The sequence below is a fragment of the Poecilia reticulata genome, chromosome 1 (assembly GCF_904066995.2).
Source record: "Poecilia reticulata chromosome 1, P_reticulata-male-v2, whole genome shotgun sequence".
In the NCBI taxonomy this organism is placed as follows: domain Eukaryota; kingdom Metazoa; phylum Chordata; class Actinopteri; order Cyprinodontiformes; family Poeciliidae; genus Poecilia; species Poecilia reticulata.
In genome coordinates this window covers 20,644,480-20,671,053 of record NC_088830.1, presented here as the reverse complement: position 1 = coordinate 20,671,053, position 26,574 = coordinate 20,644,480, and the positions used below count along the sequence as shown (strand labels likewise).

At 41.5% G+C, this 26,574-nt stretch overlaps 1 protein-coding gene across 2 annotated transcripts in view; it reads left to right on the top strand.

The window, feature by feature from the left end:
* The window catches only part of fam184b (family with sequence similarity 184 member B), a 32,016-nt gene that overhangs the window by 2,308 nt on the left and 3,134 nt on the right, over positions 1–26,574 (top strand). The window contains exons 2-16 of one of the 2 annotated variants that reach the window (XM_008413083.3): positions 8,308–8,496; positions 11,083–11,730; positions 12,713–12,848; positions 15,681–15,832; positions 16,771–17,316; positions 18,421–18,528; positions 18,605–18,906; positions 20,298–20,448; positions 20,801–20,926; positions 21,306–21,438; positions 21,710–21,840; positions 22,152–22,267; positions 23,364–23,720; positions 23,812–23,926; positions 25,442–25,549. In XM_008413083.3, the coding sequence (XP_008411305.3) occupies positions 8,308–8,496; positions 11,083–11,730; positions 12,713–12,848; positions 15,681–15,832; positions 16,771–17,316; positions 18,421–18,528; positions 18,605–18,906; positions 20,298–20,448; positions 20,801–20,926; positions 21,306–21,438; positions 21,710–21,840; positions 22,152–22,267; positions 23,364–23,720; positions 23,812–23,926; positions 25,442–25,549 (3,318 nt within the window). The remainder of the gene's footprint in view (positions 1–8,307; positions 8,497–11,082; positions 11,731–12,712; positions 12,849–15,680; positions 15,833–16,770; positions 17,317–18,420; positions 18,529–18,604; positions 18,907–20,297; positions 20,449–20,800; positions 20,927–21,305; positions 21,439–21,709; positions 21,841–22,151; positions 22,268–23,363; positions 23,721–23,811; positions 23,927–25,441; positions 25,550–26,574) is intronic. The other variant, XM_017306089.2, reaches the window with a different exon arrangement.

The window sequence follows — 26,574 nt, the reverse complement described above, 5'->3', positions numbered from 1 at the left end:
AGTAAATGCCACATTAAGCTTAAATCACCTGAAACAGTGAGGGGTTTGGCAGCACAGTGGCATTGCACAGTGTCTAAACTACCACCTTGGCGCTACTTTTTACTATAACTGCTACTTAAGATATTGAAGAACTGCTCTCTGTCTGACTGTGAGTGATAGGGCTTCTTTTTATTCTTCCCTCTGAAGTTCATTGTGATGCTGGCAATGGTATAGGCTGTATTGTAAGCTCAATTACAGTGGGGCTAACTGTTGGGATTGGACTCAATGTTAGCATGACAATTATTGTTTCTGAAGATAATTCAATAGTTCTGTAGGAAGCCACTGTTAAAGATTCAAAGCTATTTAAATGGAGCGCATCAGTCTGACAAGATGGGTAACAGGTTTTCTAGTAATCAGGGCAGCTGACAGTTTTGATATTTACCATTTAAAGACATGATTCATATTCCTATTTGCTCCATACGTTGGCATTTTTTTAATTTTATTTTCCACCGTTTCTGCATCAGAATTGCCCAACTCCAGTCATCCGTCCTGTAACTTTTAGATGCATCCTTTCTCCGGCACCTGAATCTCATCTGTGAATTCCCTTATCAGCATTCAGTCCTCCACCTCTGCAGAGGCCTGTCAATGAGACATTCATCTGAGTCAGGTGTGCAGGAGAAGGGATGCATCAAAATGTTGCAGGATAGCAGCTCTGGAGGACTGGAGATGGATACAGCTGTCCTGCTGCAGAAAACTAACGTTGACGCACATCCTAAAAATTACTAAGTTTCTAAATACATTGTTGTATGTTATCATATATGTTTACATATACATGTATATGTATATATACACATTAAGCCTGTCAATCGATTGAAATATTTAATCTCAAATAATCGCATGGTGTCCGTAACTAACTCATGATTAATTTAAATTTAATCACAGATTTTTCAAAAGTTCTTATTGTACCTTTGCAGAATAGTTTTTTAGGTTTATGCCATTCTTATAAGCATTGTAGTGAATAAGTATATTTCTTTCATGCAAATATATGTTTAGTGCAATTGCAACAATGCCAGTCATGACAAATATTAAAAGCACGATATTCTAAAAATTGCCAGAAGTACTCTCATGCACATACGCCTACAGAACATAACAGCTTTTTACAAAGTACTTTTTGTTCTAGGCCATCCCCACCTTGGGCCCGGGTCAACTGAACACCCCCCACCCCCAGCAGTGGCCGTGCTCGTAATGATTATAAATGTCAAATATCCTGTCTTCTTGCATTCGACTCAGATATTTGAGCCGTACAAAGTAGAAATACATGTCTTTGAGGGCAGAAATAGATTTAAAAATGTGAAGAAAGATGGAAGGAAAACACAAGAAACAATCTGAAAACCCCGCTGGTCAGTTGTTGTGTGCTTCGTGTGAAGCCACCAAAGGCATGTGGACTTGTTTTTGACTGAGAGCGTCGGTTTTATCGCGAATAAATTCTCAATTACAAAAAAACAACAAAAAACGGCTAGTAGCTTTAGCGCTGTGTGTCTTTCTCCATGTGTCAGTGAGCTGGTACAAGTGGAGCAGCATCTGTATCTGCTCAGCTCCTCAAACACTAATCCTTGCTACGTGAGGGGGGGGGGATTCTCCCGCTCTGTTCTCCACAGAAATGCTTACAGAAGCAGGGCACGAACCGCTGCTTGTTGAACGACGACAGTTACTCATGACTGTGCACTTCCCTCATGGGCGCACCTCTGTCTTTAAAGTGCATGCGAGTGTGTGTCCACGGGTAACGTGTATGTTATTTTACAAGGCTTCCTCTCACACACTCACGCAAACACGCACGCAAGCAAAGATGGCACAGATGAAAGGTCAGCACTTGTGTCTACGCTTGTTAGAGGCATTTTCCAGCTCCGTCCTTCAGCTCTCTTCTCCTCTCCTCTCCGGGGCTGACTTATTTCTCTCTTTTGAAACTTTGTGCACGCCACGCCTGAGTCGATTTAGTTCAGATGACCCCCAGTGAATAAACTTGAAACCTGTGGCTGCTGAAATATAAGAATCATCAAATCCGATATTTGATGCAAGAGAGTGTTGGGATGCCTGCAGCGTGACACATGGTTTATTTGTGTGTTTTGGGGCAGGGTGTCGAGTGGAGAGGAAGCAGGAAATGGGGCAGCCTTGGTAACTTTATATATTTAATAACCTACATGTGTAGGAGCATGAAGGTACACACACTGTCTGCTTGTGTTTTCTGTCTCCTCCTCCTCTATGCCTTTATGCTTTACTTTCACAATATCCCCCCCCCCACACCTGCTCCCTCTCTCCATACGTCCATCCCTGACCTCCCCTCCCTCTCTCTCTCCGTCCCGCCTGAATGGGTGCTGCTAAAGATAAACCAGTTGGAGTGTGTTTACATGGCGGAGCAAGCCAGTGGGAAGACAGTGCCAGCTGACCATTTGAAGTCAGCTGTTGTGAATGTTCACACAACTTTAAGCAGACACATACACACACACACCCCCCAACAAGCACCTCATAAATTTCTTATGTGTTGTCAGGCGACAACTTCAAACTTCGATATGTTTCTTTAAGACTTTATCTGATAGATCAACACAGATGCAAGGGAAAATGTGGCCCATTTTTAAACTTTGTCCAAAGATTATATATGAAGAAAAAATTTTGAGTGGACCGTTCTAACACATGGACATGCTGTAATTTAAACTCTTCGGTTGTAGCTTTCAATGTGTGTTCAGGATCGTAGCCCTATTGGAATGTGAACCTCAGCACCGGCCTCAAGCCTTTCGCAGCCTCTACTAAGTTTTCCCTGGATTGCCCTCTATTCCAGTGTTTTAATATGTTATAGATGTTTCCCTGCTTTAACACACCTGATTCAAATGGTTGCAGTTTAGCAAATGCCTCTTAATCAGCCATCGATTAAATGTTTGTTGAAGTAGAGAAATGCCTAAAACATCCAGGGCACTGTGCCTTGAGAACTGTAGATGGGAGATCCTGCTCTATTCAACCCCATCAACTCAAGAAATTTCTCCCCACAGCATAATAGTGCCACCACCCAGCATCACTGTTTCCTGGTTCGGAGTGATATGCAATGATCATTTTCCACCAGAAAACTTGATTTTAGTCAAATCTTGGATATGTTTACTGTGTCCCATACGTTATTTATGGAGAAGTGCAAATATAACTCCTCGTGGCTTTCTATTGTTTTCTTTACAATTCTGCAGGTGCTTCAGAGTTACCAGGAGTGTCTTGACCGCTTAATAATAATTTCCTCATCTGGCTTGTCATATTTATTGATTAGGTGACTTTTGGTTGGACTTCATTTTATTTAGGGGTTTTAGAATAAAAATGCATGCCTGACTGTTTAGATTTTCAGCTATAAAAACCCCTTCAGTGAGTTCACTGAAGTTTGTGATTGTGACATGAGGAAAACATGGAAAGGTTCAGCATTTGGCAGAACTCACAGAGATCAACAGCAGCTTTTTAAAGCATCGGCTTTTGTGCACATATACGGGACCCTTCTTTGATTGGCAGCTTTAAATCTGTCTTTGGATTTCATGAGCTTACTGTCACAGTGCTCACTGATTTGTAATCCAGCACACTCAGTACCCTGTGCGATATGTGTGGAGGTGTGTGTGTGTGTGTGTGTGTGGGGGGGGGGGGGGGTGTGCGTGTGTGTGTGTGGATGCTCTCCTGTCTCTTTTACTAACTTCTCCTCTGTGCACCAACCAGTCAGATCATCTCTTCTTCAGCTGCAATGTCTCAGCTCTCCTGCACGCTGGAGACAGATTTGTTTTCCACGCCTTGCTGACTGTGAAGTTATTGTGAATAAGCAAGGGCACTGGCTTGTGAGGCTACATGAATAACACTATCGACTGGCAGGATCAATACGGGGATCCGGAGAGTGGATTTACAGTAGGAGGAGGCCGTTCTCTCGCCAGGCTGCCATGCCCAGTATTTGCGGATTTAAACTGAAAATGCTGTTTCAAAAGTACCAGATTTAGCATTTTCATTTGGAACAACTGGTACGAGCATCAGCATTGCAATAAGAAAAAACAACAACATCCAATACGTAAGATTTAGATATGAGAGTAAAGGATAAAATATCCACAGGCAATTTCATCTGTGCTAGTAGAACAGAATGCTGGATGCATGTTTTGGGGGTAATCAATACTGCATAAATGTGTTACTTTTTTTTTTCTAGCACAAGATGGTAACAGTGGTTTAAATTCTTAATAATTGTAATTTGCAGATGATCCCATAAAACTGATCTTATTCTTGGCTAGTGTTGTGTAATGTAGTTACATTACACAACACTAGCCAAGAATACATTGCATGTTTTCTTTTCTGTTTTTGCTTTTTTGTCACACTTAAATGTTTCAGGACATTATACACATTTTGATATCATATGATTTAAATCAGTACCTTCTGTGTATGTCTTCAGATGACCTCACAGGTTTTCTAGACCATTGCAACATTTTTTTCTTTTTTTTCAAAAATGTTTCTCTCCTCATATCGTTCTTTTGTCGATTAGGATTTGTGCTTAGTCTTGGACTGTGATGCTGAAAAATGAAACTCATCTCCATTGCCAATTGTTTCGCAGAAGCATGAGCGGCTGGAATCGGATTAAATACTGATTATTATTGGAAATGTTTGTATCTTCCTCTTCACAAACAAAAACCTAACTTCTGCCTGAAGAAAGGTAACCCCACATCATGATGCTTCCACCACCATGCTTCTCTGTACATCATCAAACGAGGGTGTTCGTTTGATGATGTACAGTTACTTTTGTGTCAGCCTAACTTGCTAGAGTTATGGCCAAATGTCAGGAAGACTCCACTGGGATGGGTGTCTTTTTTTAATTATCAGGTTCAATATAATTGATGGCAAGAGTTTCCCAATAAGACTGATAGCTGAAAATAAATCACAAGATGCTTTAAAAAGGCAACAGCTGGAGGCTGTGCACACTAATGCAACCTTGTTATTGCAGCATTTTTGCATTCCATCCTGTAACAGATTTGTTTATTTCTCAAAACTTGATATTTCAACAGGAGTGTGTAAGCGGCTGAGATCTGCTGTTTACAACTTCAACTTCAACTTGATTATGAAGTGACGACTTAGAGCTATGCTACAGCTTGGCTTTAACCACAGCATGTCTGTCGACGTTATGTGTGCTCAGGATGGATAAATATATTTATGCTTGTGCAAAAAATCTGCTTCTAGTAAAGTAACTGTGAAAAAGAAATTCTTTTAAATAAGATGACATAAAACAAATGATCCTTCACGTCTGGCACTGAACAACTTGAGTGGTCTTCAAATCCATGACCTCAACGTTATTCACCCTCTCACCACCCCTGGGCAGATTCCAGTGCACACCATGGGTCAGGCTGCATCAGCTGACGTCAGTGACTGACCTCGCCGATGCCTCTGCAGCTGAATGAGAATGAATCCCTGCAGCAGTCCTCCAAATATTTTGAAAACTGAACCTTCCCAGAAGACTCCAGGCTATTTAACCGGCATATTAATGAAGACAGATTCAATGAATAGGTTCGAGAAAAATCTCTGTCAAACTTTCCTCTTTTCTTTTCCATTTCTTTACCGTAACAGTCGTCTGTGTGAGGACAGCCGTGCACAACCCCTTCAGAAGACGATCTCATTTCCGAATGGCACAAGTCACAGTTTAAAAAAGCTAAACTTTTTGGCACAGAGAGGAAAGAGAAAGACCAGCTCACATACCCCACCAGTGTCTGTTTGACAAAACCGTCAGATGTCAGGAAAAGAACATTTGCACATCACTATTTGTATTGCTCATGTTTGTGTGAAGGCAGCGGGAATGTGTTTGCGATGGAGCGTGGCAACATGCCACCCTTCCACAGAGAGTGGGGAGAATGTCCGGCAGTGCTGCGCAAGCGGCGTGCTGCAGACAGAGAGGCGTCTGGATAAAATATGAGCCCATGTGTCTCCTGCGTACACTCATGTGTCCACGCGCACACAAATATATGAGTGGGTAAGTGAGACGTAAGGGTCACCAGGAGATCATGATGACACTGACGACATTGCTTAGAGGTTAAAATGAATCGTGGCGAGAAATAGGCCGTATTTTATGCACGGTGGATGATAATCCTCTATTTAGGGAAGAGAAATGACAGACATGCACGCAGACTCAGATGTCTGTAAACCTGGACTGTACTGACCGACAAGGTCAGAGTTATACTACATACAGTTTGTCAAGGAATCTGCTTAAACCGTTGAGAGCTGATTTATTTCATTATTGAGTTCCTTCTTTAGAGTTAGTTTAAGAAGAGTACTGGTAGTGGCCGCTGAGGAAATGGAGCTCTGATAAATAAATAAAGAGATAAAAAAAAAAATATGCCCACATTTGTGGACATTCAGTCTGAGTTTTCTCAGGACACAATCAAAACATCACTGGGTAATTTAGTGCAACTCATGTTGAACGTTGTCTTCAACATTTGTCGTTGTTGCTTGTGTAACTGCAACGACAGTTTCAGTTGCAGTTATATTCCCCAAAAAGCAATATTTTGCTTTTTGGGGAATATTTTGCTTCCCCAAAAAGCAACAATATTTGCTTTTTGGGGAAGCAAAAAAAAAAAACAAAAAAAACATGCAGCTTATCCAAAAATATTGGATTTTAGCTCTGGGTTATTTTTGCTTGATGCCAAACAATTTCTGCATCTCATCACCTAAAGTGTTGCCTTATTCAGTTAGCTAGTGCTGTAGGTGAGGAGTGTTACACAACCAGGCCTACACCGGCTAAGGTTTGGGCTGAAATGAGCAGCAATTAAATACTTGCTGTGCTCATACCTTAGAATTATCGTATTCTCAGAGGTACTGCATACAGTAGTTTTTCTTTCCTGCTATTATCCATCCTCTTACCCACATCACAAGAGACAACATGATGCAGTAGAGTGCAGGGGAACGGATGATTGTCACAGGGGTTTGTTTAGTGTAATGACAGCAGAGGGGAAAAACCTTTCTTAAACTGGATGAGCCTTTTTCCTGTCTGGAGTTCTGCAGCCAGATGGGAGAAAAATGAAGGACCAGTTCAGAGGATGGTCAGGACTGTTTGCTGTGGTGTTTGATGGCTGTGTGATTCAGGCTGTGTCAGTCAGGCTGGGAGTGGGAAGGTGTGCTATCCTGGATGCTATGTGTGAGATTTTAATCAGTTTGTTCTTGCTGGTGATAGTTTAGTGAAGAAACATGGGGAGCAGAATGGGCTGATGCTGGTCATGAGGCTCAATTTACATATAACCTACAGCCTCTGTTGTGTACGTCTTAGTGTGACGGTGACATGTTCACTGAAGTTCAGTTTGTTGACTGAACTTCCAGTGCTTTCTGGAAGTACTGGCCCGTTCTACGTATCAGACGGTAACTTTCTCGGGTTGTTCTTGAAGGCGTATTTTCTTTAGAGTCATCTTTTGAGCCTCAACCTGATGAGTTCGACATCATGAGAATGTGCAAAAATATCAAAGCCGAGTCTGAACAATAACCTGTAAATAGTGTTCGCAAATTGGACCTTTGCAGCAACAGCACAACACAGTGAATCAGGTTTTTAGTAAATGTTGAAATGACCTTTTTCCCATTATACTCCTCCCCATTGCTGCTTGGCTCCGGTTGTGAGGGATTCATCCAAGTCAGACCAGTCCTTATCCTCACCAACTGTCTACAAACCCAGTTTCAGAGCATTTGACAGAGAAAAATTGGCTCTAAAAAAATTACATATATGTATATATATTAAAAAGTAACTGACCAAACATAAAACTTAAAAACTGACAAATATTTAACCAAATGTTTTACTGTCAACATTTGTTTACTCCAGGTTTAGCAGCATACTGGAGCTTTACTGTTTAACTTTTTTTTTTTGGCAAATCTGTGTGCTACTAAACATGCAACAGAACTCTGCTATATAAAAATGACCTTTTTATTTACCTTTTGTATGCTGGGAAACACATTAACACAAACGTTTCTAATGAAAACGTTGAATTTGCTGAGCTGCATTTGGAAAATACATGTTGGTTGAAAAAAAAACCCCCACCAAACCCAATATTACTACCCCTTAAAAAAGAAGGTGTTGCATGCGTTTTAACAAACTCTTTGCTATTATTTTCTTTTTATTAAATAAGCAGGACAGTGAATATATCTGTACAGAACATCATGACGCATTTTAGGTTGTCTGGTTTTGTTTTCCTGCATATTTAACTGGAATTGCCATGAGTCCTGATTTCTTCTTTTGTAAATGAAGCCAAGACACAAAGTATACTGTGAATTAAAGTTGTTGTTCTTTTGTTTTCTCTGAACACTTTCCAGGTGATTTACTCACTGAACATGAGGAATGAGGAGCAGGAAGCAGCCCTGCAGGCCTTAAGCCACGCTCACCATGACGAGCTGCACCGCATCCTGATGGAGACGTGCCACGAAGGAGAGGGGTCAGTCTTAAGGACACGCCTCCTGGAGCTACAGGAGTCTCTGGATGAGCAGCAGCGAGTTGGGGCTCAGGTGTGTCCTCCTGTTCTCCTTTTTGTTGAACTAAATGAAACAGCTTATGGGGCAACTTTGGCATTAGAGGTCCCGCCACGCTTACGTTATGCCATCGGTCAGCAATGTCTACATAACTAGAGATGTTCATCTGATTAATATTGTCACATTTCTTCAGAAAATATATTTCAAACCTCATTGTTAGAGATGTGCAGCAGATTGTGCAGTGAAATCTCCTGTAAACCATAAAAATCATGAAATATTGAAGTTAAAAATTAACACAAAACCTCTTGTTACCCTGTTCAAGTGAAAATGCAATATTGCAGTATTTTGTGTGGCATCTTTGTTTTTATATTTAGATTTTCTCTTCTTCTGTTAAATCAGAAGAAGGCTAAATTAAGATCAGATCAAACCTGCTCTGGTGCTGTGAAATCACAAAAACCAAGCAAATTAAACATTTCACATTACTCTTTTTAAATTTTAAAGGTAGCAAAGAGGCACAAGGATTTTTGTGGGTACTAATTGGGAAAATGCTAATCATTCTTACAAAGGTATGGAATCTCAATTTTTTCACTAGCAACTGAATTTGCCTGACTGACAACCAACAGCTAAATTTCTTAAATGTTACTTTAATTAATCAGTTCAAGATGGTTGGAGCTCAGTCATTAATTGGCCAAACTTTAATGCAACAAAAATGTTCTACTGAAAAAAATCTGCTGGAGTGTCATGTTGAAAAAAAAAAGTCTTTTTAGGGGAGAGTTTGAATACTTCAGAGGTCGAAACAGCGGCTAAGCTGGACAATACTTTGACACAGACTGCTGGGCGGAGGTGCTTGCTTCAACGGTCAACCTGAGGGCCACAGGCTTTGAGAGCATCAACAATCTGTATGATTACACACACAGAGCGGCAGAAGGGATCGAGGTTAACACAACGCAGAGACAGGGAGAGGTTAAGTCTCAACGAGGAGGCGTCTAAAGACCATTGCAGATCCCCCTAATAATAAACCAACTGTCTCAATCACTGTGCAAAACATGCATACGTTATGGCATGATGAATTCCTTCTTTAGGATATTGCATGCACCTTAGTGTTTGCAGTGAGTTGAACAAGCTCAACTTGTGCAAGCAAATTGTATACTTCAATAAATTATCGGTGGAGAGAAGTAGTTATGTAAACTCGCAGGTTTTTTTTTTTTTTCAAATCAGCAATGGAAAAAAATATAAAAGATACAATAACCTGGTCGCATCAGTGTTTTCCAACCTTGAACTAACATTTGTTTAACCACCTTCTGACTTTCAGTAGCCTAAACCTCAGCACAGTTCCTCCCCAAAGCATGATGCTATCATCGCCATGCTTCACTGGGTAATAGTATTTCTAGGGTGATTTTCATTCTGTTGTTATTGTGCCAAATTTATCTCTTAGAACTTTGGATCCATCTGACCAAATTCTGCCTCAAGAGTGGAAGATTTTAGTCAAGAGAAAGGCTTTTGGTTTACAGCCCAACTCCTTCATTAACACATGAGGTAAAACAGACAGACGACAACAAGAAGCTCCATCACAGTTATTGTCAGGCTCACTGGTATTTTTTTTCAGCATCTAGCAAGAAACTTTTTTTGCACATTGCACATTTTAATTGATGTTAAGAGCTTACCATATAAATAGTTAATCTTTTTGGATTCAAATCGGTCTCGTCGTGCATACCGTTATAGTTCCACAGCAACTATCTGGAAAAAGCTATTTTCAGAACAGGTAGATTTCCAAGGAAGGGAAATAAATGAGGCTCCAACCTGCCTGGTCTCAGTGGTGCTTCCTGATAATGATCTTTTGCCACATAATCAGTACTGTGTGAATGTCGCCACGTTGGTCCCAGCTAGCCTTTATAGCAACAGCCTGGCTTTTTTCAAAGTGTCCCCATGCTGTTTGCTCCACAGTCTCCATAGTTCTTACATCGTGAACATCTATGATTAAGCTTGACCACCTTTGTATCTTGTTACTATCACAACATTCTCATGTAGAGAAAAGCTCCTTAATGTCTCCATGTCAGATAATGTAATGGTGCTCAGTAAAATCAAACTTCTATTGATTTTACTGGCAGAGGATATAAACTGGATATAATCTGGTTTTCCTAAGGGGCTGACCCTGACAAGGTGCCAAGGGCCTCCACCTTACTTAGCAGTGGGATTGAGGTTCTTCTCCCCAAATTAGTTTGTTTCACATCAAATCCGTTTGGTGTGTTTGTTGCTAAAAATCTCCATCTTAGTCTCATCTGACCAAATCAAACAGTAACAGTTTCGTAGATTATTTGCATTTGTGGTGGCGACACAGAAGATGCTTTTGTTCCCAAGCAATATTTGCCATGTAGATAACATGTAATGGTTGTCATGGAGACTTGGTAACTCCTCTATTTGCTGCAGTTTTCTAACAGTGGGTGTTGGAGATTTTCTCTTTTTTTTTTTTTACCTTAATGTGGTTATTTTTCTTCCCACCGACTAAATTCACTCAAATTAAAGGTTGGCTTTTTGAAAACGTTTCGGGGTGAGATTATACTGACGCAGTAAAAGGTGTGTTGTGCAAAGTGCAGCTGACTCTTTCATCCTTTGCCCCTCCAGGTTCAGGCAGACTTTGAGTTCTTCCGCATCCAGGTGGAGGAGAGAGAGCGCGAAACCGAGGCGGAGCTGAGGAAAGAGTTTCAGGAGAAACTCCGGGCTGCCGAGGAAGGACTCCTGGAGGCCAAGGCCGACCTAAGCGCCGCGCAGGACGAGAGCCTGAGACTGAGCAAAGACCTGATGACCGCCGGCGAGCAGATCCAGGAACTGTACGGCAAATGCGAGGAGCTCCAGAAACTGGCTGACGAGGACAAAACGAGGAGGCAGGAGGAGAGGGAAAGAGAGGACGAGGAGAAGGAGAAGCAGGAGGACTTGGAAAGAGTGAAAGCCCTCCTGGAGGAGCTGCGGGTCCTGAAGGAGGAGAGGGAGCGAGCGGAGGAGGAGAAGAGGCGAGCGGTCAGAGAGGAGCGGGAGCAGTGGGAGCAAAAAGTGAACGACCTCCATGAGGAGAACGAGCTGATGAGGAAGAAGACTGAGGCGGAGTGGAGGGAGGAGCGGCAGAGGCGGGAAGAGAGGGAGGAGGAGGAGAAGAAGGGGATGCACAGCGCGCTGCGGGAAAGAGTGAAGCGGGCCGAGGCGGAGGTCGAAGGTCACCTGGAGAGGCTTTCTGAGAACAAAAGGAACACAGTGAAGCTTCAGGAGAGAATACAGGTACTGTCCTGCACCCAGCAATTATTTTACTCATCAATTTGGCGATTAATTGATTAATTGGACTTTAAGAAATGCTGCGTTCATTCTACAAATTTTTATTTTAACGCTTAAGATGTTTTTCATATTAGAAATATGTAAACAGATAAACAAATAATTCAATTCCTTTTTTCAAAAAACAAGATAAACCTTTTATTACAGAAAATGCAACGATATAGCATTCCTATAGTGAATGTGAACCGGATGGAGCTTGAGGAGTTTGGGGTAAAACGCATTGACAGAAAAAGATGTTTTTATCTCTAATGTATATATACATTTTGTACTTTGGCTTATTTACTGCTCTGAATAAGTTTTTTTCAACAAATGGCCATTTGTTTTTAGTCTTCATACTCCAGTTATTGATTGCTAAATTAGACGACGATTATTTCAAAAATTGATTCATCACGATGAATCGATGAATCATTTCAGGCCTTGCAGATGCGCAAAGAAACACAGACATGCTGCCTGTCATCACGAACCAGAACGTCTGAGGGAAAAAAGTGATATCAAAGTAAAACGTTAGGTGGTGGGGGGTGGGGCTGCCTCAGTGCTGCTCCCTGTGCCAACTGTCTCCTAATGAGGAGCTCGAGCAGGATAGATGCACTGCAGCACCACCATTACCACCTCCCGCACGAGCATTAAGAAGCCCTGAGAGAGCTGGCACGGCGCTGACATAAGCCCTCGCAGCAGACCATTAAAGCCTTAGTGCCGGGCAGGAGAGTTCCCTGACTCACCACGTTTCATCCATCCTCTTCCAATACGCGCTCTGCATCTGTGTCATATTTGCTGTTGAACTCCCTTTTTCCCCTCAGTCATCTTTACTTTCTCTTCTTTCCTCCTGTTTTTATTTATTATTTTTTTTATCTGCCAACCTGGTCCTGTGCCCCCCACCGACCCCCACCTCATCTCCACGTGTCCTTCTGGCCTTCACCTTCACTCCCTCCAGGACCTGGAGGAGGAGCTGGAGCTGGATCGGAAGCGGGTGTCGGAGGCGGAGGCCGTGGTTAAACGGGCGGAGGAGGAGCTGGCCGTCGCCAAGGAGAGGCTGCTACTGCAGGAGGACGAGCTGCAAAGCAGAGCAGGTAGTTGTTCTGTCTGCCCCTTTTTCACAAAACTACAATGTAGGATGTTTGTGACGGCTTAACCCCAGTACTGCAGACAAATAGACATGCACCGATCAGGCTTTTTTATGACTGATACTAATTTGCAGCTTTCTTTAAAGTCTGGCTTAGAAGATGGCTTTTTTTTCATAGACTACAAAACATAAAAGAGGAAAAATGCATTGTAGGTTATTTTACAGATGCAGTAGATTTTAACCCAACAGGAAATTAATTTAAAAGAGCATTCCTAACCTTTCATTAATCTGAAACATGGTGGAAAACAAGATTTATTTTCAGTGTTTTCTCTGCCAATCCTCTATTAGAGAAGAATCAAAGAAACACTGGCTGCTTCTGATCTTTGAGTTACTAACTATCTCTTCCAGTTGGTCAAAGCATTCCGACACAAACGGTGCCAAAAACCCAAAATATCTTACTTTTAACCAACAGGAAATGTTATTAAGTTTGATGGTTTACTTTGATTTTGGATGAGAATCTCAGAACCTCTGCTGACTTAAGACCCTGAGTGGGTCCAGAACTTCACTGAGGGAGCAAACATAAGCAGCGTCTTATAACTTACTTCAGCACATTTGTAATTTGTAACCTCGATAAAAGTTAACCAAATTCTGAATTTAATAAGTGGCATCAAATGGAGACTCACCAAGTACAGTTTTCTTGAGTGATTCAGATTTCAACAACATTACCAATTTTGGACCACACAACTTTAACACATTAAAAATTAAACAAATTTTGCTTCCCAATTAAAATTGTAACTGTTGTAACATCATAATACATTTCATATTTTCTTAAAAAGTATTCTCTAAAGCAAACGAAAGCACTCTGTGTCTCTATCATTGAAAATATAAATAACATATCATAATCTAGACTATTGTTTTGGACAGCAACAGAAACACACAATAAATTGAAAACATATGAAAAACATGTAACTCTATGAGTCAAAGTTTAGATACCAAAAGGGATAGTTTGAATTTTTTTAACGTAATATTCAGACACAAAATTGAGATTTTCTAGTGTGTAGAGAAACAAATAAAATCTCAGAATGGTGGAAGACTAATAGCTACACACACAGCACCCTGATTTATTTAATATTGTTACATATTAACAATTTAAATTAAAATGAAAATTTTCATCTCAGCATGGTACAACACTAAGGCTAGTTGATATAAAATGTCTACACTTTTAGTTTGTTTTCTTAGCCAACCATTGAGATGTTACACTGCCTTCATCAGCTCTGCACTCGGTTTGCCCTTAGTGGAGAAAATCTTTGCACTTTTGCATAGCTGCCTGTGTTGCAACGGCATCCAGATGGACGCATGATCGGCTGATTCTGCTGATCAGGCAGGCCGATACAGCTGCAACCCCCACTAACGTAAATTTAGCATACTAACGCCGAAGCTGTTAGACAGGGACAACTTTACAGCTGCCTCTGCTGAAAGTGCAGACTAGTTCAAATTTGCTAATGTAGCGTTTCATTCCTGGTGTAGGAACATTTCCAGTTTGAGCTGCTGTAAATCGCTAAAATCAGCCTTTGTTTTACATTTTCTCTCTCTGAGGATTTTATTCACTTACAAGAGCTGTCACTTTGAAAAACTTCGCTTCACAAAATCTGGACTCGTATAACACATCATGATTATAACAATGACATTTTGAATTTTTTGTTTATTTGTACATGGCTGCAAATGAAAGGCTCAGTAAAGGAAAACTTCAGACCGTTTGCATCAAGCTGAGCAGCAGGCATAGTTCAGTAGATCATATTGTATTTTCTATTTTACATTTATATTATTTTTTTTAAACAACTTACAGATATTGAAAAAATCTTTATAGTCAAATTCTGGTTCATTCACAGTATAAAAATACAGAAATGTCAATTTTTTTTTATTGAACCAGTCATAAATCTCTTGTACGATATGATTATATAGATAACTCAGACTAATAATGATTTCTTCTTAAGGAAATTAAATTTATTTACAAATGGAAAGCTTTTTGGGATCTTAATGTAGATGTTTCAGGTTTGTTTGGAAGAAAATGCAACTTATTCTGAGCTCAATAAGTTTCCATTGTTCACTGCAATATTAAGGTTTTTACCTCAGGCTACAATAATATAAACAGATTATTAAAATCCTCACAGCTCTCACACATCATGCAAAAATATAAAAAAAACAGTTTCATGAAGGTTTCATGCCACAAAGCATAAAAAAGTGACCAGTGCTGAAAAAATAACAATTATCACATCAAGTACCTTTTCAGGTCTACATTAGTTTTTTTTCTGCCAGGTTCTTAAAGAAATCTCTGGAACATTTTTGATTCCTACTTTCTTTTCTTTTTTCTTTTTTTTTTTTTTTTTTTTTTTTACATTTTTACATAATATTTTCTAACCTAAAGTAAGACAAATTAACACTTCAGAGCAGTTTTGCATGATTCCATTAATAACATTTCCAACAAGGTATATGGCAATCCATTACTCATCAAGTGATGAATTACCATGGGTTCTCGAAAGTCTGAAGCCTCTCATATCTGAAATCTACTTTGCTATAACATCATAATTCATTCATGAGGTGTAATTTGCCCTTCTCATTACAGTCAGTGGATTGTAATATAGAGGTTCAAACTCTTACAATCTGCCTGGAAGCTGAACTGAACTTCCTGCTTTAAAGGAAGTTTGTTTTTCCTGCCATGATTGCCCTCACTTTCGTGTGTGTGTGTGTGTGTGTGTGTGTGTGTGTGTGTGTGTGTGTGTGTGTGTGTGTGTGGGTGTGTGTGTGTGTGGGGGTGTGTGTGTGTGTGTGTGTGTGGTAGAGGAGCTGCTGAACCGTGGGCGCTGTGAGGTGTGTGTGTGTGCTGAGCTGGAGGAGCTGAAGAGCCAGGTGAACCGCCTGCAGAGCAGGAACAGAGAGCTGGAGCTACAGAGCAGCGGCAGAAACAGCGACCACGCCCGACAAATACGCCAGGTGACACACGCACACATGCACGCGCACACACAAACACACACAAATCGACAGGTTTAGTAGGTCTTTGCTTACATGGAACTTGAAGTTTTCTATCTGGAATTACATTTTTTTTTAAAGGTTTCTTGGAAATTTCCAGTACTTTCCAGAATTTACAAGGTATTCGCCTGGAACCAGGACTTTCCTATTACTTACTAGTTACTGTCCCTGAACTTTCTGCTTACTCAGCAAGAAATTTCACAGAACTTAACTATTACTTGTCAAGTAATTTACCAGGTCCTTTCCTAAAACATAACCACTACTTTTCCAGAAATGTACAAATGACTTTTATATTCAGATTAGCTTCATTTTGGTAAATTTACAACATTACACAAACAACAACAAAAAACAATATTAAACACTGTTTTACAAACCATTAATTTACAAAGATACGAATAAGCTTAAGCCAAGGCTTATATTTGCCTTCTTTTCTCGAACTTACTTGTTACTTTGAGACACAGTTTTGGAGAACAAACCATTAGTTGTATGGAGAAAAAGAATGATGTTCCCAGATCCTAGCAAAGACTTTCTGGAACTTACCAATGAAAAAGTGTCATGTAATTCAACGTGGTTCCTAGAAGTGCTCAGTAAGTTCAGAAAGTAACTAATGCTTTTCATCGAAGTACCTGGTAAGTTCTGGGTATGTATCTGGTCCTTTCCCGAACTTACCATCTGTCCCTAAAATCCTTTACTATCCCTAAAATGTGGCAGTAAGTACCTAGTAAGTTCTGAGAAAGTACTTGGTGAGTTCTGGGAGAACACCTGCTAGAGTCTAGATAAAAACCTGGTATGTTCTGGTTTGTTCCAGAAAGAAAATCCTGAAAACTACTGACTGTTTTAGGTAGCACTAGCTAGCCTTGAGCTGTAACACATCATGTGCTGAATAAATGAAATTGCTTCAGCATGCTGAAGCCCTGTCCAGTTTGCGCTCAGAGATGGTGAGAGCCCAGACCGAGGAGCTGCGTCGCATCCAGAAGCATGCCGACGACGAGAGGGACAAACTGCTGAAGGAGATGGAAAAGGAGAGGGAAAGCTTGCAGAAGGAGCGGCAGCAAGAAAAAGACCAGTTTGAGAAGGAAAGAAGCAAAATCCGCAGAGAAAGAGATGAGGAAAAGGAAGCTCTCCAGAAACAAGTGGAGGAGATCACCGAACGTCTCAGGGGTGAGAAAGAGGAAGAGGTGGACCGACTGCGCAAAGAACTGGAAGTCGAGCGGGTTCGCATTCGGTCCCAGCTGGACAAGAGCATGGAGCAGGTTGACGCGGAGAGGGCCAATGTGCAGCAGAAGCTGGAGGAGGAGAAGAAGAGATTGGCGGAGAAGGCTGAGGAGGACAGAAAGCGGCTGAAGGAGCAGGTGCGGAAGGCAATAGAGGAGGTGATGAGGAGGCACGCAGCAGAGCTGAACAATGTCCAAGAAGCGCTGAGCTCAGAGAGGAAGACCAACCAAGAGGTCAGCACCTGTCTGCACACACATCATAGAGCTTATTAGTACCAACACAGAGCCACAAACTCATGTCCCCTCAATTTTCTCACATCTTTTCTTCAGCGAACTTCAAACTTTGATGCATTCCACTTGATTTTTGTGAGACAGAGCAACACAAATGAATATTCCTGCAAGGCGCTGAACCTCTCACAGCTGGAACTGCAGGATAAATCATTTCAACAATCTTAAAATGGCATCAGAACCCTCTAGTAATCCTGAAAGTTAATGTTTTTGACAGCCGTCAGACTATGCTGCAAACGGGAACATGTCTTCTCTGTAGCAAGCCGCTTGATGCAAACTTTAAAAATAGTTTGCTGCTCAGCTGAATAATCAAGGATGATTATTTCAGTTGCAGCCCGAGTCAGATTTTGTGCGTTATTATTTTGGATGAAGGAGCAAAATGCCACAAGCAATAATGTCTCCTTTCATCCCATGGCACAGCTGTCTGCTCTCTGATGAACAGCTGGCTCACAGACGGGGAAGAGGTGGCTGAAAGCCTGATTTAGAGATATTTCTTACTCTGATAATAAGTATATTAGGAGATTGTATTGGAAAAAACACTACCTTTTTAATACTATACTTAATATTTTCCTGTAATCTAGAATTTTAATTAAGTCAGCTTGGTATGGAATGATAAAAACTACTGCGCCTTGCAAGTAGTTTTTCGAGCAAGTAGTTTTTCGAAAATTTAATAATAAATTTTACCTTAATTTATTATTAAGGTAAAAATAAATAAATTACCTTAATTTATTACATCTTTCTAACTTTATGATCAAAAACATTAATGTATGTTAACTTCCTTTTATCTTATAGACCAACTCAGGAAAGTGTCCAATGTGAATGAAAGGTTTTCAGATGTTTATTATAAAGAAAATGCTGAAATATGTTACTGATCATTTGCAGTAACAGTGTGTTGACCCACCTTTCTCTGTAATTAAAGCTACGAAGCTTTTGTGGTACAGTGGTATTCACAGGGGTTAGGGACTACAGACACCTGTAAATAGCTATATAGCTATATATACCTGTAATTGTTGGAACGATAGTCATAATGGTGGGCAATTATTCTTTAAGGTGTGTGGGCGTTTGGAAGAGGAGAGACGATCTGCTGAAGAGCTGCGCAAAAGTCTGGAAAGAGAAAAGGATGAGCTGAGGGCAAAACTGAAGGACACCAACGCTGAGGTGAGGACTAACCGCAGATAGGAAGTGAAATATATCAAATTTTACTGTCTGCCATGGGTTTCTGTTTGTGCCTCAGATCTCCAGGCTGGAGGCCGTGATCCAGCAGAACGGCGAGAAGAAGGAGAAGGTGGCCGGCGAAGCTGCACCATCGTGCGGCCCTCGGTGCTCTCGCCTGGAGGAGGAGCTTGGTCAGGCCCGGAGTCGGCTGGCTCGAGCTCAAGAGGAGGCCGAGAGGCAACGTGACAGGCAGCAGAGAGAGATAGCCTCCCTGAGGGCGGACAAGCATCGGCTGGAGGAGAAAGTCCTGGAACAGAGCCGAATGAGCACAGAGAGGAGCCTTCTGGATCAGAGCCAGAGGCATATGGAGGACCGCATTAGGTAGCAACCCAAAGCAGACCTGCCAGACCCGGTTCCATCTCAGAGCCCTCACCCTGCTTTTAATCTCAATTTACTGCCTCATTTAAATGAGTAATGTTGTGGTTTCTGCAGACAGCAGAAATTCTGCAGTAATAAATATCAGTCAGTCAATAAGTGATGTTGTTACATAAGTGAAGAATAAATCTATATAATAGTTCAAATGAATATTGCCTGAGCTGTGAGACACAGATGGATTTTGCATCTTTAGCATATTATTTATCCCTGCTTAGTGGTTAAGTGTGAAAAAAGCAGCAATTAGCTTTAATTTTAATTTGCCAAACTGCACTATAACATCTGCTTCACCCCATGTCAGATATTCTGGGAAGGTAAGAGTGGATATGACGCATAAATCTCTCACCTGAGTACGAAAGGCGTGCGATAATGTCATCTACAAAGGCAATTCATTAATACAAATGAGTCTGTCGACAATTGTGCATGTTGAAAAAAGTGATAGCACTGTCTAAAGAAGGTAAATGACAGGAAAGCAGGATGAATGAAGAAATGTGGAGTCATTTCGGAAGTAGCACACAGTACCTCCGTCTATCTCGGTAGCTTTCAAGGTGCTGGGTCTTAAGATCCAGTTCAGAAACAAAACAACAAAACTGATTATGCTGAAGCATATTTGGTGTTACAGGCGATAGAAACAACCATGGTAATAGGTAGAAGTCATATATTAGCTGCTGATGCTGTTTTTGTTTTCATCACAGCCTCATTTAAATTAATTAGTACATGTTGAGTTAAAACTTGGGGCCACACATTTTGGTAACACTTTATTTGAAGGGGTGTGCATAAGACTGACATTGCACTGTCATAACTATGACATAACACCCGTCATGAACATGAAGGATCCTCCATGAATGTCTATGACTGTTGTCATGAAGCGTCTTTTGGTAATTAAAGACACTTTTAATGAAGATTTGTATTAAAAGTGTCATTATTTAGCATTATTTGGTAGATAATCACATTTTTATGCAAAGTTGCTTTAAAACTTTTATTAAAAATCAAGTAAAAGGGTCAACTTTGCATTAAAAGTGTTATTATTTACGGAATGACACTTCATGACAACAGTCGTAAACATTCATGAAGACTCCTTCATGTTCATGACAAGTGTAATGACAAACTTATGCACACCCCTTCAAATAAATTGTTACCCAAATTTCTTTCACTGAGGTCACAAAATAACCCAAACAGAAGAAATCAGTAAGAAAAAACACTTCTTCTAATCCACAGCTCTGGATTGGAAGCTTAAAAGGTTTCGATGAAAACCAAAGAAAATCCATTGGAGTCTGTGGCTGTAGCTTGACATTTTGCTCAATGCTGTACATTTGCCTTGTTCTGACTCGTCCCTGCAGGGCAGAGTGCGAGGATCGTCTCAGAGCAGAGTTCAGGATAGAGATGAACGCTGCAGTCGCTGAGAGTGAACAGAGGTGGCAGGGCAAAGAGCAGGAGCTGCAGGGCCAGGTGTCAGAGCTGCAGGCTCAGCTGACTGAGCTGCAAGCACAGGTGAGCCTACGTCGCCAACTGCACTCTGTAAACTCATCCATCAGGCATGCCAGCCTTATTTCTCCAGCCTGTTTCGCCCCATAATTATTCAAATCTTCAAGGCACAACATTTAAAAAGTCAGGGAATTTAAGAAGCACATAAATAAATATTTTTTAAAAAGCTGAGTTATCTTAATTATTCCCATAAGTCTCGTCTTTTTGTTGTTGTTTTTTACACTGAACTCTCCGTTTCCTTTGGTTAATCTGTACGAGTCTGCATATTGCGGAACAACAGGTCAAATTATTTCTGCAAGCTCATCTCTGATGGCGCATGGAGCCTTAAAATACTCCTCCGCCTTGTGATCGGTCACAGATGCAGGCCGAGAAAAAGACGGCGGGACAGGAAGATGACAGCCACGCCAACCCTGAAATTGACAAGCTGAGAAAGGAAGTCCAGGACACCAAGGAGATAAACAAGAAACTGAGGGAACTGCTGCAGGTACGCACACACCACACACACACCCACACACACACACATACACACACACACACACCCAAGCAGGATGCACATGCACGCTGAAAAGTCCTACTGAACATGGATTGCTTCATAGATTTTCTCTGTGATGAATAATTTAGTAGCTTTGATGCAAGTGTTGCAGTAGAGAGTGCGACTTATTTTGTTCTGCGAATGGAGCAAGCCGATCTTGTAGACTGGAAGAATGCAGCCGTTGTAAAATAAATAGATAAACGTGTGTGTGTGTGTGTGTGCGTGTGTGTGTGTGTGTGTGTGTGTGTGTGTGTGTGTGTGTGTGTGTGTGTGTGTGTGTGTGTGTGTGTGTGTGTGTGTGTGTGTGTGTGTGTGTGTCATTGTGTCAAAGGAGCCTCAGAGTCAGTCCTTGGCAGAGGAGAGACACAGTCACGCCATGGCGCTGCAGGCTTTGGAGAGGCAGGCCAAGGAAGATCTTCTGTCTGAGATCAACCGACTTCAGACAATGCACCACCTGGAGCTGGGTAACGTTTGCGCAATTTATTTATTTTTTCCCTCTTAAAGAGGAAATACATGAAAACAACAACAACAAAAAAACACACACACACAAGTGCCACAACAAGAAAAGAAAAAAAAAACATTCTCACAAGTACATTCACAAAGGAGAGGAACAAACAAGCACGCCAGTCCAGTGTACACACCCAGATGATAAATTCAGCAGAGCAGCAGCAGGCGGGTGGGAGTGGGCCGAACTGATTTAGCTTTCTGTTTGTTTTTGTGCGCGCATGAAATCAGACAAGCAGCGTGCCGAGCTGACCCAGCAGCACACCGAGTGGAGCCGACAGATGACCCAGAGACACATGCAGCAGATAGAAGACCTGCAGGCCCAACTACAAGCACACACGCAGATGATGGCCCTGCAACAGGTGACAAATCCCACCGCGTGCGCAGACACGCACGCTCTCTTTGCTCGCAGTTCGCGGCCGGCGCCCTGCCTGATTTAATCTCCCTCTGCGTGCGAACGGAAGCAAATCACAGCAGCTCACACCTGATATCATTATCTTTGATATCAATAAAATCCTCCGGGGCTGTGGGGAGTGAGCCAGCGCAGCGTGGCGCTCCGCGCAGCAGAACTAACTGCATGAAAAACAGAAATCTGACTCTGAACGGAGAGGCGAGCTCTGGAAGTTTCCTCTAAACTGCTCTTTATCTGTTGTGCATTTTTGTACGGGTGAAGGACCTGAAGCAGCAGAACCAGTACCAAGTGTTTGAGCGACAGCTGGACGAGAGCCGCTGCGCCATGGTGGAGCTCCAGAGAGAAAACACGGCACTGAAAAAGCAACTGCAGGAACGGTACAGAGAAAAAGATTTATTTCACCATTAGCCACCTTTCAACCTTCTGCAGTCACAGTGCTACGTAGGGTGTTAATCCCTCCTTAAACTACTTCTCATTTTGCCACATTAAATCAACAAAATTTGAGGCTTATAAGGAGAGGGGGTGGGGTTAAGTGGTACAGAGCAACACAAAATAGTGCTTAATTGTAAAGTGGAAGGAAAATTGTACGTCTTACTTTTATTTCCAACTAAATATCTGGAAAATGAGAAGTTGCTCACGCATTTGTGTTCAGCCCTCCTAAATCTAAGACATAAATATGCTTTGATCTAAACTGTTTAACACCATGCATCAACGTGGAGATGGTGTGTTGGGGATAACGCGCAGTGAGTTTTTCACCTCTTGTAGCATTTTGCATGCAAGATAAAAAGTCGACTTATCTGACTTGAGCTCCTTTTCCCCCCGTTTCTGCTGCACCTCCTACCTGCTGTCTGCAGAAACCACAACATTACTCATTTAAATGAGGCACCTGGATTATGGCAAACTGGAAATTGAATTTCTATGCTTTCTTTCAACAGATGTTTCCTTTATGGTAATCTTCCATAAAGGTCAGCTTTTCAAAGTGAACCACTAGTAATGCTCCTGTCAGCAGAATCTCCCACCTGAGCTTTGGATCTTTGCACCTTCTCCAGAGTTACCTGCTTCAAAATTATCCACAACTTTCTCTTATCTGTCTGCTGTGTTCCTTGGTCTCCATGATGTGTTCAAGAAATGCCAGACTGTTCTCTTTTTCCTCCACTTGACAGCCATCTACTACTTTGTAAATAATAGTACATTTTATGTGATTCTATCACATAAAATCCTGGTAAGACTCAGTGAAGTTTGTGGATGTGTATGACAAAATTGTAGAAGGATTTACTATATGAATTGAAAATGAACAGAAGATTGAAAACTCTCCCTGTGCTGAACCAGGATCTGAATATAGATGTAGACTGACTTGACAACTTTCTTTGATCTGTCAAAGTCTGTCTATTTGGTTGTGCACATTTAAGCGTTTTCTGCTGAAGACAAGATCCTCATAGTGCTTATTCTTCTGGACGTTTCTCCTCTTCGTAGGTCCGTGAAGAAGATTTTGGAGGTTGAGGAGAAAGAGGAGGAGAGCGCAGACACGAGGAAGAACAGAGACGCTCAGCTGGAGGAGGAAGCGCAGCGTCTGAAGGAGGAGGTGGAGAAACTGAGGGTGGAAATGGAGAAACTGGAGGAGTCCCAGAAACACTGGGAGGAGAAGAAGGAGGACGACCTGAAAGAGGAGGAGGTGGACGAGGAGAAGAAGAAGGAGCGAGAGGAGGAGAAGAGGAAAGAGGAGGTGGAGGAGATCAGAAGGGAGCACAAGAGGGAGATGCAGAGTTTGGTTTCGGAGTACAGCAGCGCGCAGAACCACTTGCAAGCTCGCATTGTGGCTTTGGAGAACGAGTGAGTGGAGAAGAAGAGGAGGCTTTAAAACGAGAACGCTCCAGATTAGGAACACGAGAAACGTTGTGTGTTTTGTCTGATTTACCTGCAGACTGCGGGAGCGAGAGGAACGCTGCAGGAGGAGGGAGCCTCGATATGACGACATGTCTCTGGGGAGACTCCAGGAGCGGCTCATGGAGAGAGATCAGCTCATTAAACGCTTAGTGGTGAGAATACACACATGAACACAACCGTCGTTGCTCCCTTACAAGACAAGGTAGGTCATAGTTTAACCTAGATTTTTTTTATGCAATAAAACTCCATAAAACAAGCAAATAAAACAAAATCTTGATGTAGAAAATTATTAAATGGATCTGAGTTTTAGTCTAAAATCTAGTTATTATCCAAACTTACAGAACTGACAAGATGCTAAAAACAATAAAAGTAACATTATCTGTTGAAGTTGGCAATGACAGATTGAAATCACTGAACATGAGACACCAGACTCTTTATGGAGTGTCAGGAAGGAAGAGGATGAGCTTGACTTCGGGAGCAATAACAGTAAAAAAAAGAAAAAACAATAATCTAATGAGTTTCTTGCATGCTTGAAATGTGACCTTGACACTATGAACGGTGCTATAAATGAGCCACGAATGGAGTCCTGCAGACTGCAAGCCTGTTTTCATTTGTTAAATTAGGTCAGGTGTTCTTTAAAGCTGTAGACAAGCATCACTTGCTTTTTGGAGTGTTTGGTTTGACCCAGCCTGAAAAATGATATCCACAAACCTCTGATTCACTATGTAGTCTATTTCTGAGAACTGTTGTGATTGTTAAATATGTCCTATCCTGAAGTTAAACAAACCATAATGGATTAGAGATGGCCCGATGAGTCGTTTATGAATGGCAGATCCCAACTTTCTAATAAAATCAATGATGTGCAGTAAAATAACACGATGCGTTTTATCAGCATTGCATGGCACACATTACTGGGTTGCACTTAAATCGCTCACTAGTGACCATCTGGTTCAGTTCCTTCCGTTTTTATTTCATTTTGTTACATTTTGTGATTTAGTTAAACCCAAAGCCAATTGCAATAAAGTTTTCTTTAAATAAAGACAGTTGTCGGGTAATTGTGGTTGCCACATCGCCAGAGGTGGATCAGCTGCTTTGGAAACGCCAGCCAATAGCGTGTAAGGTAGCATTTATTTCATCTACTGTATGTGTTTTATCTTTCCAAGCTGCATTTTCTTTCAAATAGCTCAACGAAAAAAAAAAATCTGCAAATAGTCATTTTTATCTCAGAATAATTGAGTTACATTCCATGGAAAAATTTTTTTTTAATGTTTTGAGTTGAATTTTTTACAAAAACGTATTGTACGAATAATCACTTCCGATGTTTGGATGATTTCTCCATCAGCTCCAGCTCCAAGGAGCAGCTTTGGGTAAATAAGCGGCGCTTTGTGAGACCAAGCATTTAGGCAACCTGAATGGTTGCCATGGATGATTGTTTTTGATGAGGGAATAACATAGTCGATTTTACAAAAATGCCCCCTCTTTAAAACCTCCTCAGAGTAATTCTCATTAATCGTGTGTGTGGTCATTTGTAAAGGAAGAGACGGCGTTTTAATAACGTGTCCTCTGACACGGTGCTGTGTCGGCCATCTGTGCGGCATAAGGCAGATTAGCCGAGTACAAGAACAACCAGGCCAGTCAAAGTCCTTCCTCGTCCTCCTTCCCCACAGGAAGAGAGGCATCAGCTGCAGCTCCACCCTCCCGTCGCCGGGGACAACAGCCCCCTCAGGCTCCGTGACAGCAAGTCCCGCCCCGGCAGCGTCACGCCAACCATGAGGGTGAGTTTGGCAGTTTGACGCATGTCCACAAAGTCATCAAAAACAGCCTCCCCTCCACACTGAAGGGTTTTCTGAGCTGAGGCCAGATTGTGTTTTTGATGCTGGAGATCGTCGACTTGACAGCTCACTTCTCTGTCGCGCAGGCTTGGTGCTGCAGTCTGAGGACTCCATTAGGCTCATTTTATTGTTTTTATCGCTTAAAAACAATAAAAAGTTGGAGTTATGCATGAGCTTTTCTCTATGGTGTTGCTGTTTGTCAGTGAGAAATCTTATTTAGAGATACTAAACAGCTTTGAAAAAGTAGAGACTGCTTGAGTTGTTTTTGATATAACCACAAAGCGTAATGTATTCCAGTGGGATTTATGTGATATGCCAACATAAAGTAATCATTTTGAAATTTCCACATTTTATGTTTTATTTGTGTAAAAAAGCTTGACATTTATTTGTATTCACTCTGATACTCCTAAATAAACTGAAATACAAAAAAGATGTCTTCAGAAGTCCCCTGATTAATAAAAAGAGTGTTGCTGTGTGTAATTTAATCTCAGTATAAACCCAACCGTTCTGTGAAGGCCACATAGGTTTTCTAGAGAACAAACGGCATCATGAAGACCAACAAACACAGCAGGCAGGTCGGAGAGAAAGTTGTGCAGAAGTTGAAAGCGGAGTGAGCTTATAAATCAATATCCCAAGATTCAAACATCTTCTCACAGAGCTCTGTTCAGCCCATCAGCTGAAAATTTAAAGAGTGTGGCTCGGCTGCAAACCTACCAAGCTATGGCCAGGGATCTAATCTGAAAGGCAGGGAGAGGAGAGGGCTAATTTGATAGGTAGACATGCACAATTATCTGTTGTGGACTTTAAAAATCTGACATTTATGGAAGAATGGCAAACAGAAGGTCACTGTTGAAATGAATCTATAAAAAGATCTGTTAGCATTTTGTCTAAGCAGAGTATGAGACACAGCTCTGGTCAGATGAGACCAAAACTGAACGTTTTCGCCAACATGCTGAGTGGCAGAAAAC